At 35.4% G+C, this 20231-nt stretch overlaps 1 protein-coding gene across 1 annotated transcript in view; it reads right to left on the reverse strand.

The window, feature by feature from the left end:
* Nucleotides 1–13917: 13917 nt before the first annotated feature.
* The window catches only part of LOC128503869 (protocadherin-9-like), a 100534-nt gene continuing 94220 nt past the window's right edge, over nt 13918–20231 (reverse strand). The window contains exon 3 of the mRNA XM_053474063.1: nt 13918–14853. Within this exon, the coding sequence (XP_053330038.1) occupies nt 14468–14853 (386 nt within the window). The 3' untranslated portion in view covers nt 13918–14467. The remainder of the gene's footprint in view (nt 14854–20231) is intronic.

The following is a 20231-nucleotide window of genomic DNA, read 5'->3' on the forward strand; positions in this document are numbered from 1 at the left end:
ACACTGTTGAGTAAACGTTTCTTCCAGCCATCTCAATTAGGACTCACGTTGAAGTGGAACATGTCAAGTTATGAAACATACATATTGTCATTGACACAGCTCACCCTGTTCTAGAAGCCCTAGAAAGACATATAGAGACTTGATGGGCAGGAGCACCTCACCCTTCTGCATACACACACTTTTCTTGTCATTGGACAAAACTAAAACACAGCAAGATATTTTTGTATAAGATGTAAGTTAAGCACCTTGCATCTTATACATTATTACAGAAGCAATCAACAGAGGCAAAATGCAAGCACTGAATACTGCTAATCATTTATTCCAACCAACCTATTAATGATAGCCTAATTATAACATTCAGTAGCTAAACTACACAAACACCAAAAGTGATAGAAATTCTATGAACGTAAGCCAAACTTGGTGGTAAAAAAAAAAGCTAAAATAAGCTACATAAAATAAACTCAGTAATGCCTTTACGGATTGTTTTCATACATTTTCTTCCAAAGCTTAGAATTCCTCCCTATGGTCCGGCCATCTGTTGCATGAGAAAGATGTTCACTGTTTTAAGATTTCATGTTATAAATAACATATTTTGGTAACATAACATTACCTCTTGTATTATTTTATAAATATTTGAGAACTTGGTGTGTTTATTAAGTTAATTATCAATATCTGATTTCATTATTTCTCCTGGCAATTATTCATGTGAATAATTTCTCATTACGGCGACAGCACAAGCAAGATAACATCAAATTATAGCACATGCGATCTAGCTCAAAATTATTTTTAGTAAAAATGTGCAAATGACCTCGTTGTGAACTCACATTTTTCTTCTACCTAAATAGACTGTTCATGCATAGCGTGGCTTTATTATAAATGCAATAAAAATTAAATAATGCCTTTTTCATTAAAAATTAACTGTTTTAGTGAGTAGATTTTTTTTTTTTATCAAACCAAAGATGGGATGTTCATGTAGATATATGATGTGGATAAACATATGTCAACAGAGATCTGCTTTGAAGGGACAAATTATTATTGCTGGATACATTGAATATCTGAAAAACAAACTCAATTAGCTTTACAATGATATTGGCTCTGGAATAAATATTTGCCGTATTATTTTACATAGACATTCCTAAAAAGACTAAATAAATATTTTTGCACTTTAATATGAAGTCATGCGAGTGCTCCTATTTTTTCTATGGATATATATATATATATATATATATATATATATATATATACTATAGTTTATATATTATATATTATACGATTCTGCAACATTCTGTTTTTTTGCATTTATATATATATATATATATATATATATATATATATAAGTAAAAGTCCTGAGTTGTCTTTTACATATAATAACATGATCAATGTTAATCAATGCCGTTACAATTAATATATATTATTTTGCCTAAATATTACAAAAATGATATACATTGACCTGCATATTAAACTTCTTGAAGCAAAAGGCTCTATCATTTATTTTTTCTCCGAAACAGATTTCAAGCTCCCTTGTGGTTTTGCCTTAATATTCAAGGCTATAAGGACATGAAAGTAGTGGGACAAAAAAAATATAATAACAAAGAGTAAGAAAAAGTCTTGCTGTTTTAATATGACAAAACAGATTTATTTTTACTCATCATAAATTTACAAAAATGACACAGCACTTAGCTAAACATACCCTGCAGCTAAAATGATAATGAAAAACAAGAACTCATACCAACAACTTTGCTTTTCTTTAATAAGTCAGATGTAGCTTTCCTGTGAATTCTGCCTTGCGTTATTTTAATGCATGTTCTGCAGTTTAATGAATGTTCTAGAACATAACCAGCTCTCCAACTTAGGTGAATCCACAGCTCCTTGTTTGTTCATAATTCAGATAACTAGACGTGACAAGGAACAAGGGCAAACAGGGCAAGAGCAAGAATGGGGCTCAAACTAGAGCCCCAAGAACTTCCCAAGGTTGGACACTCAGAGTTACTTCTCTCCAGAGGGTAAGGCAAAAAGCACATAGGGATTTGGCTGGCCTAAGCTAGACTTTAAAGGGAATAGACGCACGTAAATTGTGATGGGAATAGACGGAGAGTAGACAGAAATGGGAGAAATCTGGACAGCAAAGAATATCTCAGGTGGATTGGGGGAATATGGCTTGGAAAACTAAAGAAGACCAAGTTGATGTCAGGGTGATGGAGACATGACTAGTGGAATGGTCAACTTCCCTTAAGCCATACTTACCCCAAAACATAACCACATTTCAGGACATTATATATATATCAAAACTAATTGTATAAGAGAAACACTATTGCGCACTGACATTCTCCAAGAAATGTTTGCACTGCTCATGACACCATGTGGATACAGCGTCATGCCATCACACCCACCAGTGAGTATTAGCACTGCCTGCACCCGTGAGAGGACTTAGACCTAAACTCCAAACCATAAGCCAGGGCCCACCATCCTGGTTGGGCTGTATCATAAAGAGAGGGCAATATATGCTGTGATCTAACATTGGACTGTAATAGCACTTTTCTAAATCAATCCACCATGTAGAAATAGTGGAAGGCCTTTTTTCCACAACTTCTAAACTGATATTGGTCCCAATTTTCTGGTGAGGTCCTACTGCTGCCCTACTGACATTAAATATAAAGGTTATTGCCAAAACATCCAAAATTCATAGGTAACATTTTTAGAGCTTACGTTTTTCTTTCTGTTCTATTTACATATTTGAGTCCATGCGCTGCTTCTTCACCTGCATTCTATAAAATAATTTTAAGTTGTGTGAAAAGCTAGCAGAAAATATCTCTGCAAAATCCGCCCCATAACTCAAAGGAATAAGTAAAAATTCCATTACGTTTGATAGCTATTTTCCATAACGTCTAAGTAAAGTATTGTGAAAAATGCTATTAAAGTACTAATTTTAAAAAAGTCTGTTTTTTTTTTATAGGTAGTTAAATGAATATAAAACCTGGAATATAAAAATGGAGAATGAATCCAATCCTTTAATCATTATTATTATTCAAGTAGCTACTCTTGCAGATGGCGAACTGTAATCAAAGACGCTTCTTTCTAAAGACTGTCATAGACACAATACTTACTGCATGGGATAGAAGCTTTTACTGAAATACTTCAGCAAAGTGAAAACATCTCTTGAGTATTGATGGCATGCTGATAGTGTTTTCTACTAAATATTTTTGCAATGCTAAACAGATACTTTTTGGAATACTGTGTCATGCTACCACTCAACGGTATATGTCAGTTTAACAATTTCTTGCAAATCTTTTTGCAAAAATCAGCTGGTTTAGCCCATACTTTTTTATCTTGGTCTAAGTCATAATCATAATCATCTTGATAAACTTTCTTCCAACATATTTGGCTTTTTTGTTCCAAATATTCCTTACCCTCCTCTTTTAATCAATCTTAAGCTCCCAAGAGCAGGACCTTCTCCTTCTTTACCAGTAAGTCTTAATGTGTTAATTTTATTGGCAAAATGTATATTGCCTAGTCTAATGTTATTGTTAATTTTCACTCTCATCCAGTTATAAGAGCATTAGAGAAGCTCCTGGCGCTCTATAAGTAATAGAGATATCATCTTGAAGTCAACAGAGAATGCAATACTTCCTCTGACCACTGGTGGCCGCTGGTGTGTTGAAGTGTATATTCTCATTTCCAGCTCACATTTGCTACTCACAATGAACTCAAGACAACAAACAACTAAAAATAATTTATGAGATGAAGGGTAGTCAGCTGCCAACCCGCATTCTTTGCAATCTCAGGTTCTCTATTTTAGTGAATAGACCTTTTAGCTCCACCATGTGTCCAGGTCCTTCCCTTTATTTTCCATACAAAGAACAAATGCAGTGACATTTGGGCCAAGTCTTGCTACACTATCCCAGCCATTGTTGCGCCAAAGAAAGTTAACATAGTAAATCTAGAACAGCGTACTCAAAATGTATTAGCTTTTTTACCATAATGATAAGTATTTGCCTTTATATTTGCCCCAAAATATGTTATAATTATAGACTTGAGAATGATTTGATACAAAATAAAACTGCTGTTGAATGTATTTTTTAATGTTGCTTTTCTGTTATAAATGTTGAACCAAAAAGTTAGCTTAAGAAACATTCATCTGTTAGACAAGTTTACTTGGCATCCTTTCTAGGTAGACTGGGACTCCAGATGGCCCCGTTCAATTTTTATGTGAAATTAAACTATAGTGAATGTTACACGTCTTTACTTGAGGACTTTCCATTGCGTTTAAAAAAACCCTTCCCAAAGAACAAAGCTTTCTATGACAAGTCAGATATATCTGATGGAAACAACTTGAAATTTAAGTGAAGGGTTATAAAAGTTCAGTGCAGTTCCCCTGTAGAAGTTTTCGGAGTTTTACTTTCGAATGAGTAAAAAATGTTGGCTGGCTCGCCACTGATGTTTTACCAATTTCTTAGACTGGTAGTTCTTAGACTGGGAAATACAGAATTTATAGTTGCTGCCTAGAAAACGAAATGTTTTTCATGTTAAATTAAATAAATAATTAAATTGTAAGATATATATATATATATTATAAAATTATTTTTTATTTTTGGTACTAAAATCATTCACATGTTTTTTTTTAACAAGAGTTTTCTTAAGTCGATTGTGGAAGTCAGTGGTCTTTTGGTATGAGAATTTGTCAATACGTTTTGAGGCCTCATTGGTTTACTTGATTCCTCTTAAAGTATCAAGATTATTGTTTCAACTTTACCACCCAACTCAACCCAAGGACTTTTCATAGCAACACAAGGTATTTGCAAGTTAACTCGAGTATTGTTGTTTTATAGAATCAACTTGAACTATAGTCAAGTAGGCATTTGGGTTTGTTTTTGTTAATAGACAAGTTGCTCTATTTCAGCCAATTCAGTAAACTTGAGGAAACGCTCGATTAAGGGTGATTATAAACCTTTGTAAGGGGAAAAAAGGCTTGGCATGACATTTTACTTAAAATGTCCAGTGACAAACTGTACTAATGTTTGTAATGAAAAGATGTAATTTTAACCGTCGAGTACATTATAATAGTAAAGGATATTTCTATGTTCTATATTATATTTATATATTATAAAAATAATATATAATATTTATATTTTTTATATATATAATAATATATATATAATATTATATAATATATATATAATATTTATATAATATATAATATATAATAATAATTTATAATATATTATAAATATATTATATTTCTATGTTCTATTTTCTATAGTATAATGCTGATGACTCATCTACAAAATTGTGAAAAGAAGGTTAGGTCAGATTAGATTTTTCCATTGTATTACACACAGAAACATTGTACATATTTAGCATTTCTGTAAATTGTCAGAAATTAAACATAAAAGAAAGTCAACATTTTAAATGTTTCCAAATAGTTATTATATAGCTGTATAAAGTGTCCGTTTTAATAAATATAGTGGATCAAGCTCTGGAATAAAAATAAACTATTAGATTGACTAGATGAATCCCTGTAGAGGCGAATAAGTAGTTTGTGTACAATGAGCATGTAAAAACATTTTCCTTTTTTATGCCATTTTACTTTACTTACTTAAAAAAATCTGTTGATTGTAAACTATCTATCGTGTTAAAGTACTGAAAATGCTGAATTATGGTGAACATAAACACATTGACTTATTTCTGAACTTACTAAGTGACCCAACTGGAACTTCACAGAGTGAAATAGACATTTTTACATTGTAGAGTTTAGCGATGACCCCGGCTTCTCTGTAAGTTAATGACTTGCTGCTATTATTCACTGCGCTACACTAAGCTTCGGGGTCCTGCATAAGAAAAGACATTAGAATTTCTGCTGGATTTTATGCTGAGCTGGTTACCCACCGCATATGTCTGTGCATCAACACATATTTGAAAACAAAAGATCAGATAACTAATTACTAAAGAAATCATCACTCGATCATTGTCTTTCTCTTGTAGTAAGTTCGGCATTTTATGGTTTAGTGTGTATGTGATTTTTTTATACCCAACTTTCTTACACTCCTGGTTTTGTGGATTTTTTTCAGCAAATATTCCTCATTCTATTCAGGGCTAGGGATGACTAAGAGGCTCTGGCACTTTAAGGCCAAATTACATTTGTGCAGCTGCCGGCCGGATACACGCAACCACACTTGTTGCATTTTTACGCTCATACTCACACTATGCGGCGGAGTGTACCCAGCCTGTGGCCACATACTGCAGTAAAGTTAAGAAAGCTGTCCTATCAGATACTGGCCCACTGGGCATTTATATCTTTATGTATGTACGGGGTGTAAAATAAAAGTGTTTCACTGGTTCCTGACACCTGAGGCCTGTCATCCAGTTAAAGGCCTTTATTACCAGAGATGCTACCAGTTGCTTAAGAATTGTACTTCCTGGCCCTGCAGTGCTGCGGATCCTCTTTGGTTGCTCTGCGTATTTCCTGGTTTTGACTCCTGGCCTTGGACTCCGTCTACGTTCCTGTTTTTGCCATAGCTACCTCACCTGATTTCGATTAAACTGATTTTGACCTTTGGCTTGGACTGTGATAATTTTTTGGATTATCCTTCTGTACTATGCAATTGTGTCACCTTTGCCTTACCTCATATGCCAGTTCAACTGGTGTTGAGGTTTGGTGTTGTCTGAAACATAGACAAGTGGTTCTAAATGAAAGCAATCATGTGACATGTTAAAATGACAGTGATTCAATCCCTTTTGCTCTTTAGTTGCTTGTTTTTGATATCTTGGCAATGAAGATAAAACATTTATAATGGTTACCCAGTGAAAACAATTCTTCTCAGGTGTGGACCTCACAGACACCCTGCATAATAAGTGTCTAATTAATAATCTGCTACCATTTGGCGTTTCTGCTGCGGCCATCTTTTTTGGGTTGCCCCTCTCATTGTTCCTGTAATGGAGAGCAACGGCTTCGTGGGTCATTGCCCAATGACTTCTGAAAGTGAAGATGTTTTTTCCTCACTGGATGAGCCGTTCGTGGCAAGTGAATGAATGGTGATTTTCAGTGATTTTAAGCATGGTTATGTAAGGCGCATTACATGTTAGAAGCGTCTACCAGGCCTACTTAAATGCAGTTTTTTTTGTTTTTGTTTTATTATATTTTTCTATTTATTGCTTTAGTTCATGCCATGGCGGTGGGGGACTGACTGGTGGCATATAGAACTTCTTGCCTGCCACTTGTAAATATGCTATTCTTGTGTTTCATTGGCCAAGCATTGCTTGTCCATTTCTTTCTTCATCTTTTTTTATTGGTAGTATTTATTATAAGATATATTTTGTCAGTGGATTGTTTGTAAGCAAGATATCCATGGATAATATTTTAAGAATCGCATTTAAGATCTGTTTGGGCCAGAACAAAGTACCTGGACAAAGAAAGTCTAGGTCACATTTTACTTTTATGCATTCAATTAGAGCTGTAGTAAGTACCGAGAATCATCACTGTCAGCCTTTAACAGGGTTTCTAATTACAGGGTTAAAACCCGATTGTGACAATGTTACGTTAATAAGCTGCTGCAGCTCATTAACCCACTATAACTGACAAGAGTAGCGCATGGCAGTGAAAGGGTTAGGATGGGAATACCCCTATAGAAGGTACATTTGAGGTTATTTGGATTTTTAAAGAAAAAATCAAGTCCAATACAATACATGCAGTAGAGTTTTAACAATAAAAGCCTATACTTTTGGAGTCCGTTCTCCTTTTCGGTTGCGATCCCTTACACAGTCTTTCTCTATGAAGATAGGATATGCTTAGATGCAATATATTCAACGTTAGAATCCTCTCTGCAAGCATTGCATGGAATGGTAATATTTTCTGCAGATAGAGTTTAAACCAAGTTTTCCCCAAAGAGTATATTTGGATATATACGTAATTTGGAAAAAAAAGGAACTAACAAAATTGCTATCATTGCACATGTCAAAAATATCATTTTATAGTTGGAAGCAGAGCAGAAATGACCATTACTGGTGGTAATATTGAAGAAAAACTAATTAAGATGTTATGAAAGAGACTTGTTAACCAGATCAGGAAAATTGCATCTATTTCCATGGGAAAAAAAGCAGGCATTGTCGCTATTTCTCATTTCACAGATTGCTTTTGTGTTTGAGACGGCAGTAATTCAAACATTAGGCGGTACATAGATCTCCAGGATAATTTTGTGGCGAGGAACAATAAGGATTTGCGATATTGTTGCCTGCAGCATATAGAGAAATATATTCGAAGACTTTGTACGCACTGCATTAACGGAGCATTAACCCTTACGTGTGCTGGCGACTCGTCATGAACAAGCAGAAAATCGAATCGAAAATTGAGGGTTTTTTGTTTTTTTTTTCCCTTTTTGTCTTTTTATCCGCTGCTACCTTCTGTCTTCACAAAACATTTGTTCGATACAATCAAAAATAACTAATTTTAGTTGAAATGCAAGCAGAGGAAGAAAATGGAAATCAATTCTAAATTAGTTAAAAAATCACTTTACTCCCTATTTTTTTGCACATGACAATAGTCTGCTTTTATATGCGTCTCATTAAAGTATTGAGTACTTTAGCTGTGTACTAAAATTATGAATTTCTACCTTATACAGTAGATGATGAAGGCAATGACTAAACACTTTGCACGGCTATCGTTTCACAGATTTCCATACCCAGTCAGGGCCGCCATCAGAAATTTTGGGACCCCCTTACAGAATAAATGTATAATATGATTGGCTTTTAATGGCAAATAGTGGGAATTGTGCTTTCAGATTTGTACAAAATGAAAGTTTAAAGAATTTTGTCAAATTTGTGCATATGAATCTATGCAAATGAGGCCGGATGCTGAATGAAACAAGCACAATTGAACAAGAAAGCTCTAAGTTCTTGTTCCAAATTTTCTAATTTGTTTGTTAGTTGTGTTTGCCCAGGCCAAACCTGGGAAATCAAAAGTAAGCAATTGGAGTGGATCTCCCATGTGATATATTAGCAGGTTATGCCCACAGTGTATGATGGCAGTACATATATGATACATTGCTAAAGGCTGGTTTGTGTTAATTTGTGTGGAGGCAGTTCCAAATGTTGTGTTTGGGTAGCCTTCTGGGGTAGATGGGTTAGAAAGGTTGTACGTGTGGCAGAGTTGGGACATAGGTTGTGGGTAGATGTGGAAAGTTGAGCATCTATGAGTAAGCGCTGAGTTCAGTGTGAAATGCGTTAGGTGGTTCTCATCATGTCTCACGTAAAGGGTGTGTCACCTTGTAGCTGCATATCAATGTGATGGATTATTGCTAATAAACAAGTAATTATCATACATCGCAGATTTTGATTCTTTATTTGCTCCTGTGGCGGTCTCCAGCTTCCTGCTCTTGTTGTTGTGTGTTGGTTTCACTGAGACTCCGTGGAGTTCCACCGGGGTAGTGGAACGGGCCAGAATGCTGCAGTATTGATTGTGAAAGTTAAGTAAGTTAAGTTATCGATCATTGGACATCACTATGCAGAGCGGTTCCACAGTGGGGGAGAACTGGATGAAAATGTCACAGGAGGGCGAGAGTGAAGTACAGGCTGTCCACGGAGGACATCAGTGTGTGGAGTGGTTCCAAAAATGTCACAGGTGACCAGAGAGAGAATGTATTATACCAAATTGTGTCTCCAACTGAAAAAGGTCTCAAAATATAATCCAAACTACTAAACCAGGAAATTAAATGTGTTGTACAAAAAGTTACTTGGCAAAAACATAATGACAAATTTACCCTTATACGTTTTGGCCGTTGTGCAATCATGAGCCTTTCGTAGCATAATACATTCTACTGGTGACCATGTCAGTAATTGCCTTAATAGCCATGGTGGTTGGTATGTGACTTTTTAAAGGAAGAATATCGAAATGGTTGTATCAAGTTCAGCTGTCTCTTAGACACTTCACATGTTTAGCTTCCATGGCTAATTACAGAATGAACGATTTCTGGAAATTGCCAGTGGATGCCTTGCTGAGTGAAAGTGATTGCGCTGGGTGATTGCAATGTAGAAACAGTTAACAAGGTCACAATTGGAAATGTATCGGGATAGGCGCTAAAGAATGACTTCCTGAAAATAAAGAAAAGAGACGTACTACTCAACACAAACTCCTGTAGTTAGCCCTTTTATAATGAAATGCCACAATGGAATCATATTTCATAGTGTTATTAAAACCCCGTACCCAAAACAAATTATTTAAAGATATTTAATGTTATCTCACTAATAGCTTTAGAATGCTTTATTGCCACGAAACACAAAATCAAGAACTGATCTGTCTGAAAGTTTTGATGAAGGGGATTATGAAGACAGAATACAGGCACTGAAATGGTTAATTGTCATTTTCATATTAATTATGGTCTGTTACGAAGATTTTATAGGATGTATTTATTTGCTATCATTTGTTCCCCTGTCCATAAAGTGTATGTTTAGACCCAATACTCAGTATACCCATCCAGCCAACAAATTTGGAAGCCAGCATCGTCCAAGATGTCTTGGTATGTCGCCTTCAGCATACCAAGACGTTTTGGACAATGCTTTGCTTCCATCTTTGTGGGAACAGTTTGGGGAAGGACCTTCTCTATTCCAGCATGACTGTGCCCCGGCGCACAAAGCAATATCCATAAATACATGGTTGGATGAGTTTGGTGTGGAAGAACTTGACCGGCCCGCACAGAGCCCTGACCTCAACCCCATTGGACACCTTTGGGATGAACTGGAACAAAGAGATTGTGAGCCAGGCCTTCTCATCCAACATCGGTGGCTGACCTCACAAACGCTGGATGAATGGCCGAAAATTCCCACAGAAACTCTCCAAAATCGTGTGGAAATCCTTCCCAGAAGAATGTAATCTGTTATAGCAGCAAAGGTGGACCAACTTCATATTAATGTCTATGTATTTAGACTGCAATGTCATAAAAGTATCTGTCGGTGTAATGGTCAGGTGTCCCTAGAGTTTAAATACCTACTCTGGTGTATAGCGATACAAATTAAGCCACTAGAATTTCATATATAAACAGATAATGACAGACCCCCCCCCAACTTCTCATATAATGTACTGAATACTTGAATAGTTTGGAATTCTTTTGTGATTTAGTAAAACAAAGAAGTAAAAAATACAATAGAACATACACATTGTTTGCTTAGCGAGATCAATGGCTTTCTAACAGTACAAGCAAAGCCATTAATTTCTGTCAGGAAACCAAAAGAGTCTCAAATTGCTGAGTGCGTCATTGTGGACGAACCCCGGACTGTAAAGTATTATATCCAGGCAGGACTGCTGACTTGTGGTTTGAATTTTGAATCTGTTCCATTTCTCATTGAGAATGAGGTTGTAAAGAACATTCACAATGGGCCAGCATTGCTTTTAATGATCGCATAATGAATTTTCTTTATTGCTTTCTTTATTTTATGCAAATATTTATAAATATTTCATTTTACATGACCGAGGTCCCCCATTAGTCGTGAGCAAATCTGTGTTTCTTATTCTTTTCTGTGAAGGTTTAAAGGTAGACCCCGGTCTCCCATAGAGCCCCACCAATGAAGAATGCACATTAAAGTACTTGCATTGTTTTAGCTGAAAAATACCCATTTACCTTTAGCAGAAGCATTTAATTACAAATTTGGCAGTAAGTGGAACAGCACCTTTAATTTTCTGTTTGTAACATACTCTTCTTTTTCTTAACAAATTTACTTTTTAAAAGTAAAAATAAGAGGGATCTAATTTAGCTGAGTTACAGAGGAATTGTTTGTCTTTTTTTATTATAAATAAAGATTTTTTTAATCAATAAAAATGCACATCAGATCAAATAATAATATAAATACTAATAAAGGTACAACTGATTTTAAGCGTGTGAGCCGGGGCCCTTTTACCTGTTGTCAATTCTAGTTTTGGCATATAGTTTCCTAATATTTGCACTACAAGAAACTGCTACTAATAATAATAATAATAATAATAATTAATAATATAAACTGCGAAGTGAGAAAAGTTTTTTATATATATGCACTAAGGTTTTACTGAAGTGATTTTATTTACGACTCATACAATAAACTCATCCAATACACGCCTTTACAGTGTTAACGCAGAAGTAATAAATATGGTTAGACAATATCCCTTTGCGACTTCTAGGTAACATTTTGAAACATTTATTTATTGCTGACATAGAAACACAGTTAGAAAGGTAACATGGTATCTGAGGTGAAGACTACCGATGATGTCTTTAAGTCCTTTAAGAATTAACATTTATTTCTAAGAAATACATGCAACTTGGAATCAGTGTGTGCCACAGGAAAAGTATATATATATATATACTGTAGATATATGAAAACAGAAAAAATACACATTTAAATAGCTTTTCATTTCTTCTTATCTTACTATAATCATAAGGATACAGTGAAACATTTTCGCACGTGGAAAACAATATATTTTTTTTTTTCCCAAAAAATTTACAGTGGGGGACAATATCAAAATTGCAACTCTACTAATATTTTCTGGCAACAGAGCGAACAAAGCTGTTTCAGCATTCATTTGGACCCTTCAACAAGTGGAAATTTCTAAAAGCAGACAAGCAGATAAATTACAGCATTCTACACCTAGATTTGATCTTAATTACATTGTTAGGTTACGTTAAGAAGCTCACAGAAAAATCTATCCAATTGTAATTCACAAGATTTCTTTATTCTTCAAGATAGATTCATTTATCCCCAAATTTGTATTCTTTCAATCTTGGTTTGATTCATGTAAGAAATTGTCTTGGGTTAGCCAGTGGGATACAGGTTTGGAGTTTAACCTGGGATTGCCAAATAGGAGCCAAGACATAATTTGTTTATATGTCAAAATACCAACTTCCTTCCCATTTGTCTTAACCCCTTAATGACAAAGCCCGTACATGTTTTCAATGGGTTTAGGGACTGCCCATTGTCCTTAAGGGGTTAAAGTAGCTTCACAGCGGGTACCCTTGGGTTTAAACAATGAGGCCTCATTGTTGTAAGTTATCTTGGGGAATGCCAAGTCAGGCAGGTCTATTCACTAAGAATGCAAGCCATTGGTCGAGTCCATTAGAAACTTGACTGATGTCACTCTCAGGGACGGACTGGCAACGACAAGTTGACTCTAGCACTTTAAAGCCAGCCATGATGACATAAGTGTGGCCAACAGTAGGATATGCGCAGCCACATACTACGTGTTTATAGACATGTAGCCTGTGACATATCCAGCAGTTGGCCACACAATGTAGCACCCAACGTGGTGCCAGATGGTCAGGCCAGGCCTGGTCACTGTTTAGTGAGTAGACCTGATAATGATCACAGGGACTTGGTCCATTGGAGTCAACCCAAGTGCCATGAAGCATCCAAGGACTGAAATGACCCATTTAAAGGATGATAATGCCTACAACAGATATTAATGAATAACCTACATAGTTTGCATGTTGGTATGTGTGCCTGTGGTATTACAGCTACATTTCATTTTTAAGCGCCTCCTCTAAACCTAACCCACCATACGCCAGAGATGAATATTTCTTACTATTATTTTTAGTTTTTAGTTTCACAGATAATTTTCTACAAAAAGTATTTAAATAATGACTAAAATAAAAGAAATGCGTGTGTCTGACAATATGTGTTGACATGCATAATGTATACAACTAATGATTAACGCAAATAGTGTCTGCGTTAAAGAGGTTGGAATTTTTAGAAAAAAACCCAAAATAATTTCTATCCCGTGGTTAGTTTGCCATCTGTTTAACCAGGGAGGGCTTGTAAAATATTAAGTATTCACTGTACATCAGGGTGGTGGCAGCCAAAACAGCCACATGCTAAAACACACATTGATCACATTAAAAATGGCATGCTTCTTTTTTTAATGAAAATATTTACTTATCATACAATGCTATTGATTTGATAATCAATTACCTGAATAAAAAAAAAAAAAAGAAAAATAAAGAAACCTCTTGTGAAAGATGTATTTCCATTTATAAAAACTCTGAGATCTTCTACGAGAACTAGAAGCCTAATGTCGACGCTCTATGTCGGTATAATGTGAGTTGAGTTAGTTCATCTCATTGTGTCTGCTAAATAAACATCGTTAAATGTACTATATACAAAATACAAACTAAGCAAGACGTGGATCATAATGGTGCCCTGTGTTCTACTAATTTGCATCGATACAACGAAGAGAATCAATAGTCTTTGCGCTTTGCTGGGTAATTAGCGTTGAAAAGCAGGTCTATCTGAACCATAAAAAATGACCATATTTCTACCATATACATCGTCAATTTACATGAAGCAATTGAAGGATATAACACTAAAGCCCTTATAGAATTGTGGACTATAGCATTATATGGATATGCACACCCCCGACTTTTTTTTTTCTTTTTACATATGTTTTATGATGGAGTGTTAAGCAGTGACTATATACATCTGACACACACATGGAAATAGCTGCTATAGTAGATAATATGCTTTACAGCTGGTGCTCATGTACGAAGATTGAATTGCTCCCTGATCCCGGGGCTTGTTGGCATGGGGTGAAGTTTGCCAAGGGAATGACTTTCACTGGATCTTCGACATTACAAAGTCTTTCGCATGTATTGTAAAACTGGGATCGAGACAACCCTTTGTCAATATCATCCTTGGGGACCGGTCTTCCAAGAGTGTGCACTCCATCTGGTCTAGTTCCTCTTCCCCATCCTTGCTGAAATCCAAACGAAGGCAAAGGCGGGTTGGCCTGTTGGTATTGTGTCAAGGACGGTGGCATCCAGCAGTTGTCAGAATGGCCGAGGATGAGGCATTCCTGAGTGCAGGTCTCCGAGGCTTCGGCCAGGGCTTTCTGGAGATTGACTTCAATAGCTGGGGAAAAAAACAAAGGTCTGGTGAGAAACGTACAATATCCTCTGAATGGGAAATAAAAATAGCCTAGTTAAGTTCATTAATGCAATTGTCCTAGAGAGATAACATTGCTAGACTAGCATTCTTTCTTTTTGTAGTGCTAACAAATACATGTTGTTAACATACAAGTATGTTATGTTGCATTTTTTTTAACCCCTTGGGGCAGGTCCCGGCTCAGGTAGTGCTTATGGAATAGTCTTAGGCACCTACCCTTCCTCTGCTAACAATGTGTAATGCCATTTACAATATCTTGAGATCTGTTAAAGGTATGGGGATATTTTTTAAAAAAGTGATTTAATATTTTATTTGTATTTTGTATTTCATGTGCATGTTATGAGTTTGTCGCAAGTGCACTTTCAATAAGAAAAATGATCTATCTGTGTTAGCCATTTTCCATATACTTCAAGTGTTCCAATAATTGCTCTTATTGAATTCTGGAATCGTAACCAGAACATTCTGAATGTGCCTGCGCATGCTCATGGCCCACAGGGATAAGAGTTTCAGGTAGCTATTTCCTGAACAATAATTTTTTTGGAATGTTGGCTACACAATGAAAAAACAACACTGTTTTTCTTATCTCAGCCTAACTTTACATCTATTCACTACGGAGTGACCGGTCCACGTTCATACATTCAAAACATTGCCATTGAATGGAAATATCAAAATTTTCACTAAAAGTCTCATGCTGATTCGTCCCATATTAATATCTCCAAAATTATATACATCGATTGTATTAACTGTATAATATGAACAGTAATATGTCAGGCAGGGTTACAAAGCTGTACATTCACAGTTTATTTAAATCAAAGTAAAGGAATTATGTATATTACCGAAGTGCTATTACTATCCGGGACAAAATGCTTCATAATGCAACATGCAGCATCCTCTGATCATTGGAAATTGCACATACATGTAAGGACTCATGCAAGGGCATGTAAACCGGCACGCACAGGAATACTTTCAGATCGGCCACAGTCTTTCGGTTTAAGATATATTTCCCCAAATTCCAACCCCATGCACAGCCACAAAAAAACACAACAAATTTCCACCCAAAACAGTTGCTGATAGGCTAAGCACCATCCTATTTCAAATATGTCTTTTTACCTTTAAATATGGTGTAAGATTTTTTCTAGTTTTTAAAGAAAAAATATTTGGTCCAGCCAAGAGGTATCGCTTTGTAGGCCATATACGGTATATATATATATATATATATATATATATATATATATACATACATATATATATTTAGATTCTCTTCAGAGAAGGAATGGCACCTTCTGTCACAGGGTCGAGTAAAGCCAAGTGCCACTCTAATAGAAAACACACACTACACACATGCTTACACACAGACTAACACACACCCACATACTAACACCACAGACATCACTTATAACACACACTCACGTTAACACCATTGGTTAGCACACCCTCAATTACCCTCTAAGGCCCTTCGAGCAAGCAGGCCCAATTTGGACCGGCACTGTTTTGAGGAATGTAGATGTGAAATACCCTGAGAGACAACCCACCCCTGTTACCTTATATAACTGTCCCCAATCATAAAGTACTATATATATATATATTGGTATACAATGTCAAATCGATTAAAGTAAAAAATAATGTTGCATATGTTTCAACCTGATATTACGTTTTCAACGTTTACACTCACTAAAAGGTCACAAACAATTTTGTTTTCTGGCATATTATGAAAATAATTGAAGTTAAGCTACTAGCTTTGTGAACCGATGAGCATGTTAAAAATATAGTGAAAAACTTAATGTTTAAGCTTTAAGTATTACTTTTTATTGGTAGTTTAACCCCCCCAAAAAAGTTCATTCTCCCTGTTCATGGTGTTACACGTCCAGTAGATGACCAAAAGTGTGTGGATACCCCTCCTAACTAATGCAGAAGAAGAAGAGTCTGACATTTTCTCTAATGGTATGAGTGAGCTAACATTTGAGACTCTCCCGAGCGGGGATTTAGCAGGAGCGAGCTATCTAGGGGGCACTCTCAGATTAGTCCTGCTTTTGTTTTGTACCTAAACCTCTTTATTCTTTGATTTCCTATTACATATCTTCGTACGATTGTAGAAAGAAAAAACTTTTTTTCAATTTTTCAATTTTCTAATTGTGTAAAACTATAACAAGAAAACAATGATACTTATGAAACAATGAATCTTAAGTTAGTTGCTCCGCAGAGACCTAAAAATGGTGCGAATGTTTATATTTTTTTTTTGCACAAAATATGCAATGTTGTGTAAAACGCATAAATTAAGAGTACTAAAAAAAAAAAACTTGAATGTTACAATTTCTCGATGTTTAACCAGCTACGAATACATTCAGCGCAGTTTTGTTTCATTCGAGAGCAAGCGACAATTAGCACACAATTAAGCAAATTACCTTTAATCGTACCGCCACTGAATTAGGATTCATATTTTCCAAACGCGGCTCATTCGCAAACACATAGCTAGCAGGTCCAATAAAATTCCACCGGCAGCCAGAAGTTCCTCTCATTTGCTGCAGTATTTCTTATTAAGAGCCACCTCTAGTGCCATCGTCTCAGCAGGAACCCGCCAAAAGTGATGCGAGTGACAGCTTTAAGTGTTCGCGTCAGCCAAGAGATAGTAAGCCATGGGTTTTTTTTTTTTTTTGTTTTTTTCTTAGCTGCTGGAGATTAAATTTAGCTCAAGCAAGGGATTCAGCCATAATAGGGAGAAATTATTGATAGAACTTACCCTGGTGACCATAACCAGCCGCCTGGGCGACATAATAAAGCAGGCGTAATTCTGCAAGAAACCATTTTCTCAGTAAAAAATGGGGGGAAAAAAAGCAATGGAAAGGGTTTGTTAGCATGAAAAACAAAAATGCTTTTGAAACTTTGAAAATAATAAGAAAACTGATGTTTAAGCGGAATACGGCACACTTGGTTTACCTTTAGAGTCAACAGACAAAAATAACAACATAGGCCCAGTTTTTACCTCATGATAATAACACTACTTCACATGCCACATGCTCACGTCATAATATTGAGTGTAAAAGGTGAAAGTTCTTTGTTCGTGGTATTTTTACGAAAACACGTCTTTTTAGAAGGTATGAAATATTTAGAGCTCTATTAAAAATCAGAAATAAAAAATGGTAATGAAAATAAAAAAAAATAAAAAAAACTGCTATTTAAAATGGCACGCTAGCAATAAAATGGCAAATAAACACAAACAAAAGACATTTGTATTTTAATTAGTCCAATTATTGCAAATTGTGATGCCACGTGTGTTTAATTTAACTTAAAGAAGTTAAAAGCCAGCTGACTGCGATGCTAATATTTTTTTATGACTTATGTTTTTTGTTTAATAAGGATGAGCTGTTCCAGTATTGTGCTTCTCACTTTTTTTATGATTCACAGCTGACAGGTGTAAGTGACATCAGTACCCTCAGACACGCAGGTAACCGACAGTGGTCATTCACCATGTAAGTAATAAAATCTGCCCGCGTAAAATGAGGTCAGACCAATATGTGGGGATACCGGCACCGAGCGAACTCATAAAGTGAAGCGCTGTTTACGAAATGCTAAAAAAATATATATGTTGATATTAAAGGCATAGCGGAACCTTCCAACAAAAACAAAGCTATAATTGATCCGTAGTACAGACCTGAGTATATTAAGTGAAGTGAGACGCCGTTCACCTGTTGCTCTGATCATCTTACACATACGCGATGGTATCTGATTATACCTGAGCATGGGAATTAGGGGAGTTATATGTAGGGGCTATATCACTCCCACCCCCCTTCGGAAGAGAGGCTGTCCAGGGGATACCCATTTTATTTTCCTAAAATTATTTATTTACTTTTAAACATTTGTCCTTTTATTTTTCATGCCCTCACCAACAACTTGTATATCGGTGAATATACAAATTGCTTTGTCCAAGGGCATGTGGCTATGGTCTTAGTGAATAGACCCAATCATGAACGTTCCACCAAGTTACTAGAAGACTTTTTCAGTTAGGGATGAATCAATGACTATTCTTTTTTCCACCTTGAAATGTGCAACGCACAGAATGCAAACAGGGACTCTCCTAACGCCAACAAAAAGTAAATGATAATTTAAAAAAAATATTCCTTATTGACAAATAAAATCGGTGGGAATTTGCCTTAGAATTTTTATTCTAGAACGTTTTTCTTTTGTTATGACCACATTGGCAGCTCAATGTTGATTGGTATATACAGTATATTATCCTTGATTATATCTAATAAGTCACATAATTTAATTTAAATGGCCATTGCATTTACTCTTGTTCTATTTGTAATAACTTGGGTTTTCAAAAAAAGATTTAATTAAAGTATAATTAAACATTATTACCTAGGAGTATAATTTTGACCCTTTTATGACTGTATGATTTCTAAAAGTTCTTAGTATGGAGAAAAAACTAACATTACATTGGCATTAATTAAACAGGCGACCTGTTTAATTTTTACTTTAGTATATAATTACAATAATCATATTATTTTTTAGAGCTTTATTATTTATTTTAGAGCTTATTTAAAATGGGAATGATATAAATGTCTTTTTTTACATACAATATTTCATATATTGATTTCAAGCAGGCAGCCAGTGGTGCAAAACATTAGATCAAGGAGGGAGCATTCTGATGCAGCTCTGAAGCTGCAGCTTCTCTCTTTTAGTAGGTTAAATCAATGTATATGAAAGTACTGATAAAGCACTTATTATATTACATTTAGTTATATAGCACCAGGTTGTTTATACAGTTTGTAAAAAGTATGACTAAGTTACCCCTGTACATCTTAAATATTGATGCTTTACTTTTTCGAGGAAAATATCCTTATCTAGCATTAAATAAATAGCGTATCTAAAAACATTTATATTTATTTCTCTTTACAGCCCAACGCATTTGCCAAATAATTCTTGTTCTTACAACTTGATCCTTTAATAAGACAAATAAGATCTAACTTCACTACAACTCTCTATCACAGTATTGTTAAGCAATCACAGCAAACGATGGCCCCCCCTGAGCTATATCAATTAAAATAATGAATGTTTGAAATAAAATCAAAGGGGTAAGAGAATAGTTTTTCGTGATGGTATAGGTAACGTTTTTATTTTCTAATTACTCATATGCAAAATTCTTGTGGGCTGTTTTTTCCCTGCTGGATCCAGACAGGCTGAGTAATGACTCGTTAATGATAATAAAGTCATTTAACCCTGCAGGCACATAGCAAGGAGAAATATGTCATTTGTCATTAGCGCAAATGAAACAATTGTGTCAGGATATAAGAGACCACTGCTTGCTAATAACACTTAAAAGGTCATTTAGTGCTTCAAAAGTGTAG

This window comes from Spea bombifrons, chromosome 8 (genome assembly GCF_027358695.1).
Source record: "Spea bombifrons isolate aSpeBom1 chromosome 8, aSpeBom1.2.pri, whole genome shotgun sequence".
In the NCBI taxonomy this organism is placed as follows: Eukaryota; Metazoa; Chordata; class Amphibia; order Anura; family Pelobatidae; genus Spea; species Spea bombifrons.